Raw genomic sequence first — 8,914 nt, 5'->3', positions numbered from 1 at the left:
CTCATTAAAGAGAGCCGGCTCTCAAACAGTTCACTTGCTTTGATGCATTATAATATGAATTATTATGTTGTATAAAGAAGTTAAGAAAAAAAGGTAGTATAAAATGAGAAAACGAAAAACGACAGGTTTGTGGTTATCTCTTTAATCAGTATATTACCAACAATAATTTAATGCAGAAAAGGAATTCATAATTTGAATAAGAAAATGTATTATTGTACTTAATTATATTTGCATGTATTTTTTCCTTGTACAGTGAACGTCCAAGCTACTTAATTTTTGAACTTTTTTTTATAAAAAACCTCATTCAAGTCGAACAACTCAGGCTCTCACAGCAAAATGTTTATTAACAATTTATATGATATAACGAAACACATCTACAATATAACATGTTAAACTACACAAAAACACGTTTGAAAAAAAATGGTGTAAGATTATTCTGTATTTTGTAAGGGAAAATACGACAATTTGTAAGGGCATGGAGCCGTGGAGATTGACAGGTATGAGGACACCACCTTTAAATATTTACTAAGAATGACATAGAATTTTACCGTAAAATGTTATTACCTAGTAAAATATCAAGTTGTATCACATGGTCAATGTATTTTACAATAGTTGTAACATTTGATAACTCTTAAAGTCAAAATGAAGAAGAGTAATGCTGCATTCATTAAAATAGGAAATTCTGAACTTTTCCGTTCGGATGCTACAAGGTACGACCTCAAAGCGTTTAAAAAAAAGGGGGATATCAGGTTTTTCAATAACCGACCAGAAAAGTATATCTCGAATGACACTTGAAGTGGTTGGTCCTGGTCAAGAAATAGGGGTACATATCTTTTCTCCTGGTTGGAGTGGAGGTTATTAAGCGCGACTTTCCACTTTACTGAAGTACAGCATACGCTCTGCTATTTGAAATGTTGCAATGTTCAATAGACAAGCATTGAAAAATGTTAACAGTTATAAAGGAAACCGTAGACGAATTTTAATTCTGAAGTTTCCTTTTTTTTGCGATTGCTCAAATTACTCTAACGTACATCATACAAAATAATTTTTACTAGTCACGTGACATTACACGCCTGGGTCACGTGAGGATACGGATGTGTGACGTGTCCTCCAACCAGCACGTCAGCAGGAAGTGCCCGCTCGAATGTCAACATGCTAACAAGCGTAAGTTTACCTTTCGATGTTTACAAAGTCAACTTTTTGTGCCATTTCATAGATAAACAACTACTTAGTGGTGTTAATATGAATTTACTGCGAGTAATTTATCAGTGAGTCATCTATTACCGTTTTTGCTTGTCACATGTGTCTTATCTGTTAGTACATTACGTGTTTACGCCATCCTGTTAAGCCCCACTTGTATATAGCTCAATTTAAAAAAAAACTTTTCTAGCCTGTCATTTTAAAAAAAATCTATTCCAAACTACGACAAAGAAGAATAACCATGTGAAGACGTGTGAATGCATTTCATACCTACCAACCACGGCCAATTGCTCCCCTTATTAATGATTATAATTCCTCTTATAAAGACATAATAAACCTTACAAACTCTTCGTTCCCTCAGGAGGACAACGATGAAGATGTTGCTCTGTTTGACGCTGATGAAGACGCCGCACAAAGATTGTCGAAGAAGACAAACCTCAAGTCAGGAAATTTGCATATCAATAAGGGGTCGACCGATTATCAGGCGGGCTTATTACATACCTGTCAACCTGTACGGTTTTGCCGTACAAAGTACGTTTTTATGCATTTTAAGACGAGTACGACGCACAAAGAAATCTGTACGGAAAAACGCAAATTGGACAATGATGGGTACCATCCGGTATACACCGACTATCATGAAACTGCAAATCAATCAAGTCAAAGGAGTTTGCTGCGGAAGCCTCTATCTCGGTATCGTTTTTTTTCGTTGCAAACGAAGTGAGCGGTTTGATGCTACTGTGCGCATGCGTCTGCCGCCTGGGAATTTCCCATCATGCATCATTCTGAAAAAAAATATATATCGTGTACGATTATTTTGTACGAGAAAATACGACAGTTTGTACGGGCATGGAGCCGTGGAGGTTGACAGGTATGTTATTATCGGCACATAGTTGAAAAGGACGGATAGCAGGATTAACATTATTTAATTTATTTGAAGGGCAAATTACTTAGGCTCAGATGCAGCCGAGCCTCTCTCGATCTCTCTCTCTCCTTCCTTATGTCTCGGTCGCTACTCACCATGTGCCTCCCGATTGGAAAGCGACTGGGAGCGCAGCCAGTGAAGCAGAAAGAATAACGTAAGAGCAGAGTAAACAATGGTAGCTCGTAAGTCCTGACATGCCTGTGGATCAAGACCGCTAATATTGAGATTTTAAAAAGTCTGTGGCAGTAAAGTGTGTGTGTAATTAGGAGTTAGCGTAAGAAGTGTAGTTAACTTGTTTTAGGGAAGCACATTCAGGTGGGAACTGATATATTAGCTACTATAATAACATTAGTTCTTCAATGAAGCTTGTATGTTTGTGATTGAGGGAAAGTATAAAAATGCTAAAGCGGAAGGCTTTGTGATATGCATTTCCCTTCTCATCAATTTATCAATCTGGCTTTAAAACCGGAGTGGCCACACTTTTCAATTTTCCAGGTCTGTTTAGATGTTGATGAACTTTTTGGTTTAAGTTAATTTAAGTTTTGCTTGTTGTATTGACATTTGTATTTATTTATTGTAAAATATTTCTGGGAGCTACTTAAGCTTTTATGTCCTTTTATACGAGTTCCTGCTAAGACTAATTTTATTTCCTTTACTGTTTTACGGTTAAGTAAAGACAAGTCATGTTAGTTGTGTTGAAATTCAATTTTATTTACTGTAAAAGGTTTCAGACAGGTTTCAGGCATATGTATATATATATATATATATATATATATATATATATTTATTACATTATTAAAAAAAAAATACGCAATTTTTTTGAGCTTTTACAGAAAATAAATATCAGCTCCAAATATCAGCCTCTGTTTAATACTAATAACCGATAACGGCCCTGAAAAACCCATATTGGTCGATCCTTAACATCAATACGCAGAAAAGCCTTTTGCAAGATGATTGATGATGATGGTGGTGGCGGTGGTATTTGCAGGCATCCAGTGGCCTCCTTCTTCCATCTTTTCTTCAGGGTGAGCGCCATCCTGGTATACTTGCTGTGTGAGACTCTCAGCAAGGACTCCATAGGTGGTATGGTGGCCATCATTCTTCTCCTGTCCTGTGACTTCTGGACTGTGAAGGTGGGTGTATATGATTCCAAATACAGTAATCCCTCATTTTTCACAGGAGTTGCGTTCCAAAATCAAAAATCTGCGCTGTAGAGACCTTTTTTTAAAATTGAATACTCTGTTGAAGTGGTTCTCAACTGGTCGGACATCCTGACCCACCATTCCACCCTGATGACAAGCTGTGATCCAGATGAAATATAATAAATTCACTTCTCAAATCCAACCAAAGAAAGGTTTTGCAGTTCAAATCAAACATAAATACATTGATCTATTTTCAAAAAACAAAATGACCAGCAAAACCCAAACAATTTCAAGTACTGTTTATAATCGCATGTAAGCTTAAATCACATATAAGCGACGCCCTAAAAGCAGTCACATACTCAAACAAATTCAAAATATTAATAAAACTTATTCATAGACATCAAAAGTCATTATGTTGATAGAAAAAAATAATTTTCTGTTAAAAGGCTGAAAATGTAACCTGTTTAAACCATTTACTGTGCTTTCCAGCATCTCTTCTATGGCAGACACTTGTTCACCATTTCTGTATCCTCGAGGAGGGCATTGTCGCCATCTATTTTAAAGGATTGCAATTGATCCTCCATTTTTTTTTTTCTTCTTTTTAGCATTATTTTTCCAAGGTGAAGGCCCACATCCCACCATTGGTTTCCAACCCACCAGATGAGAAACACTGCTCTATAATACATTGAAACCAAAGAAAATCCCCTGTTCACATGCTCAAGCAAGGTAGTATGGCAGTGTCCTATGAAGCGTCATCTATGGGTCAAGCCAAAGAGGACAGGTGTAGTCTTTGTTTCTCCAGAAGGCTGAGCCTGCATGAGGCCATAAACCAGAGCTGGCCACGGGGCCTTTTGTTCCCATAAAGTAAACCAAAAAAGTATTCCACAACCAACTCTTCTTGGTGCAGGGTTAAATAATATTTTACTCATGACATGCTATGAAAATACTTCCTGATCATTTGAATAAGTTGCTTGTCTTGCCCCCGGGTTTGTGGATCAGTAATTTCATTATTTTTCCTGAATTTCTTTCCCCGTTCCCTTTTTCAAAGACTGCGAGGGCTTGTGTCAACAATGTCCTTTTTTCTTTTGTGTGATTCAATTTTCTTTATTTAAATTAATGTAGTTGTTAGTATCAAATCTGTTTATTATATGTTTGTGTGTCTCTAGTATTTTCCTTTTGGACTGATCAATCATTCTCCATATCAATGAACTGAAAAATCGATAATTCAAAGCTAAAATTAAAATATATTCAGAGTTTTGCTTCCTTCATAATTGCTAGACACAAGGCTATGTCGAAATAATTCAGGTGGAAAACCGTAAGCACTACTTGCTGGCCGAATGGGTAACCACCGATTTTGATTCTGAAATAAATACAAAGTATTTACACCAATTCCCGGGTGACTCTTTAGCCAATCACAATGCAGAACACAATGCCCAATGAAAATCCGTGAAGTCGTGATCCCGCGAAAAGAAATTTGCGATACAACGAGGGATTACTGTACCTATGTGCGTAAACAAACCTCTTTGCTAGTTTGTGTACAAAAGACTCCATTATTCACATCAAATCTGTTCTTATCGTTTCTTTTTGGTGCAGAACATCAGCGGGCGCTTGATGGTGGCGCTGCGCTGGTGGAACAAAGTGAACGAGGACGGACAAAGCCACTGGGTGTTTGAGTCACGCAAGGTGAGGAACCGCTACGATCGTGTTTTCCCGCTGTATTTTACAAAACGTTCTTCTTTTGTACAGGGGCCGAAGAAAAAACAAAGTTCTGACTCTGAAGCTCGGATCTTCTGGCTGGGTTTGATTGTATGTCCCATTGTGTGGACGGTCTTTGCTTTTAGCGCTCTAGTTCGGCTCAACATAAAGTGGCTGGTGAGCTTGACATTGGCTTCTTTTTACATTTTATTTCTGATTATGTGATAACATAAAGCAGGGGTATCCAAAGTCGTGACCAGGGCACCAGGTAGCTCCCTAAGAACACTTAAGTAGTTTGCGGACAGGTTCTAAAAATAGATCACCGCTGATGGGTCACTGCCAGATTTATTCATGATAAGTGCCATATATGGCTCGTGAGCCATAGGTTTCCGACCCCTGTGTCACACTGTTAACACTTTTCCTAATTGGACTATTATATTTTCTTTTAATGAAAAAAATTTGATTTATATAGGCCTAAATTGAGAAACATAGTCATCATTTAATTACATAAATTAGGAAGCATTTTTTAAATGCTTACCTGAAGCATTAGATTACATTTTTTGTGACTTGCTCATTTTGTTACTAGCCAACATGGTAATAAAGTGTGAGCACCCCTGCTGTCATGTTTGAACAACAACGTCTGACTGAAAAATGTAGGAATTGTATCATTTTTTTTTCCAAACACACCACAATTTAGGAGCTCAAAAGTCATTGGACAATTGAGCGAAATCTCAACAAAAAGGTTTGTTTTCAATATTCTGTTGCAAACTCTTCCGGGGCAATCACTGCCTGAAGTCTGGAAGCCGTGGACAACACCAAACGCTGGCTTTCACCTCCTTGATTCTTAACCAGGCTTTTAGAGCAGCAGCCTTGAGTTGTTCCCCATTTGTGGGTCTTTTTGTCTTAAGCCTTGTCTTGAGCAAGTGAAATGCATACTCGATTGGGTTGAGATCTGGAGATTGACTTGGCCGTCGCATAGTACGCCACTTATTTTCCCTTATGAATTACTGGGTTGCTTTTGCTGTATGCTTTGGGTCAATGTCCATCTGCACTGTGATTCACTGCCGCATCAACTCTGCTGCTTTTGGATGAATCTGTGCAGAAAGTATATCTCTTTATACTTCAGAATTCATGCGGCTACTTGTGTCTGTTGTAATGTTGTCGATGAACACAAGTGAACCTGTGCCCTTTTGAAGCCATGCCTGCCTATGCCATCACACAGCCTCCGGCGTGTTAACAGATGATGTGGTGTGTTTTGGATTAAGGCTTCACGATTTTGGAAGAACTAATCAAAACTATAGCAACTTTTCCAACCTGTATTGCAATTTCAATGCATTTTTTTATTTTAAGGGGAAATGTGCATTACTGTGCTCGTTTTGTTCTGGGGGAGAGCTTAAACATAGTTAGATGCAAACATACCTCGAGATGATGTCCTTAGAGACTGAGAGAATTCGACTGTAACAAAATAACAACTATAGATCTACAAATAAAAACCCAACACAGAATTGCAGTTGAATAAATGGTCTTTGTTGTCATTATACAAAAGTTGAGCCAGGTCTCTGCGATAATTAACGTAGTTCCAGGTCATCCGTTTCATGGGTAATGGATCTGGTGTTGGCAGGATACAGGCTCAGCAGGGGTGGCTTAAGAGAGTTAATAGCCTATCCATAGCAGTATGCAGGACCCAGCCCTGTGATTACCTTGTCACAACGCCACCTCAGTCGTTTCCCAGTCCCGATAACAATCCCCAGAGCACCTGCTAGTGATCATCATTTTTTCTCTTTGGACGTTCCTCGGAGTCCAATTTGATAGAGGAATTTATTTTCAACGTAACAAACTAAAATACCATCTGAGCTGTAGCCTAGCCCCGAATTTTTTTTGGGGGGTGTTGGTGGAAACATTGACATGTGGGCCCTCCCCGATGTTTGACTGACAGCTTACAGCCTATAACACAGAACACTAAAAGCCCTCCTTAACCCTACCCCTGAGAGCGCATTTGCTGTGTGATGTTTGCTCAGAACACAAAGCACGATATGTTGATATCAAAGACAATAAAGACAATTCATTTCAAAATATGTGAAGCAGTTAACCAGCAATAACCTAAGCGTAAAGTATCGAGGGGTCTCTGTATATCAAAATGGTAGTCATTTACGCCGAAGAGTAACAAAAGTTGCTCTCAGCTTCAAAATCAGTGGCAACCCCCGGTCTAACAGATGGATTTTTTCCCCTGCATGTAGCCTGTGGTGCTGATGGGTCTGGTTCTGCAAGCAGCCAACCTTTACGGGTATGTCAGATGCAAAGTGGGTGGACGGACAGAATTCAAAGATATGGCCACAAACTACTTCGGGAGACAGTTTCTAAAACAGGTGATTCTTATTCATTTTTTATTGACTTATTTTGTCTACTCATAGTTGTTGTTTGTTTGTTTGTTTTTCTTGACACATTTGACTCATGTTAGACATGTTTGTTGTGTTTACCTTTTCAGACTTTGTCCAAACAGGAGGAATCTTAAAGAGTGGTGATTTTTCTTCAAATTGGATTTCTTTATAAACTGATTGCTTTTTCCAATTGTCGATTTGGTTTGCTTGTCTTTTCAAGGGTTATTACGTGAAGATTTGTCCTCTTGACTCCAATACCTGGTTCTGTAGGATTTTGTTTAGTGGTTCAGAATATTATTTATGTCAATAAAAAAACAACTATGTGTACGTAACTTTGTGAACTTTATTATAGCGGTGTAGTCAAATATTTTTTTGAGGTGGCTTTATGGTCAAAATTAAAATTTGATTTGCTAACTGGGTTGGCACGAAGATAAAATCACAATCTCCCTTTGTCCCCCTTTCTCTACACCAGTTGTAGGGCTGCACGATTAATCAAAATCTAATCGATATTGCGTTGTGACGTAGTGCGATTGTGTAATCGCAAGACACTGCATTTTTTTCAAAGATTTATAGTTCCCCTTTGTTTTTTTTGACTGATTGAGTATTTGGCCAACTAGAATAGTCACAGTTCGGTTTTTAATGGCGTTGTCCAATCAGAGGCAAGTTTAATCGGCACTAGCCAATTAAGGCAAGACAAAGTTTCGTGTGAGTCTCGTGTAAGAAGACAACAACCCTAACAAAGCTCCCCAGAAGAGGGCGCTGTTTACTTAAGTCTAAAAAAATCTCTAGAATTAACCTTTTGAATGCTTAATTCACAGCCTGGGGGCCTAATGTGGCCCTCGGGATAATATAAGGCCCCTGCCTTAATATGAAAATTATAGGAAATAATTTATTACTTAGGGTTAATACGGGTGCCCGAAATCTTTGAAAATTCTTGAATTTTAATATTGTTTTTTTCAAGTATTGAAAAGTGCTTGAATTTTGGGTGAAATGGTTGTAATTACTTGATATTGTTGCCATGTTTTACAACAAGCCTGCTTAAAAATTAGGCCCACACTGCTCTCTTGTAGCTTTACCATTGCATTTCTTCTCCCCTTTTGATGAACGGCTTCAGGCATTAGTTTGTACAACATTGTCCTATGAAGCGTCATCACCCCCTATAAATCGCACCTAAGGGGACAGGTTTATATGACACCTAAACATGAAATGAGATGTGTATTAGTGCAAGTACGCATCAATTATAGACAATTGATATGGGCCAGGTAAAAAATTGAGCCAGCTATTTCTAGTGGTGAATTTTAATGGGAAGAATTTTTCCCAACTGAAAATGTAAGATATGTATTACTGTCATTTTTACCCAGCACCTACAATATATGAGGAGAGATTTGTCTCAAACATATTTACACATGTATTGTTCAAATCCAAATATTTTCATTATTTACTCAAGACATAAAAATCATATGTTTTGATAAATGCAAACATACGATTAAAAATCACATATGTAAATCACAGATATATTTGTGGGTCTGCAAAATACACGGTTCACAACGGATTCCATCTTTCAAAGGTACTAGAGA

General features: G+C 37.9%; 1 protein-coding gene across 3 annotated transcripts; it reads left to right on the top strand.

Moving 5' to 3' along the window:
• Window positions 1-1,050: 1,050 nt before the first annotated feature.
• On the top strand, window positions 1,051-7,669 carry tvp23b (trans-golgi network vesicle protein 23 homolog B (S. cerevisiae)). 3 transcript variants are annotated; one of them, XM_088323773.1, is made up of 7 exons: window positions 1,051-1,164; window positions 1,562-1,641; window positions 3,147-3,255; window positions 4,858-4,947; window positions 5,011-5,136; window positions 7,197-7,325; window positions 7,445-7,669. In XM_088323773.1, exons 1-7 carry the CDS (start codon window positions 1,153-1,155, stop codon window positions 7,469-7,471), a joined length of 573 nt encoding a protein of 190 aa, XP_088179899.1. In that variant the 5' UTR covers window positions 1,051-1,152; the 3' UTR covers window positions 7,472-7,669. The 3 variants fall into 3 exon arrangements, with proteins under 3 accessions (XP_088179899.1, XP_088179898.1, XP_088179897.1); XM_088323772.1 differs by having other exon boundaries at window positions 3,111-3,255; XM_088323771.1 differs by having other exon boundaries at window positions 3,111-3,255; window positions 4,858-5,136.
• Window positions 7,670-8,914: the final 1,245 nt, after the last annotated feature.

The sequence above is a fragment of the Urocampus carinirostris genome, chromosome 19, assembly GCF_059441175.1.
Source record: "Urocampus carinirostris isolate Australia breed hairy pipefish chromosome 19, RoL_Ucar_1.0, whole genome shotgun sequence".
Taxonomy (NCBI): Eukaryota; Metazoa; Chordata; class Actinopteri; order Syngnathiformes; family Syngnathidae; genus Urocampus; species Urocampus carinirostris.
The sequence above is the reverse complement of the archived record's forward strand: the minus strand, read 5'-3'. Positions and strand labels throughout refer to the sequence as shown.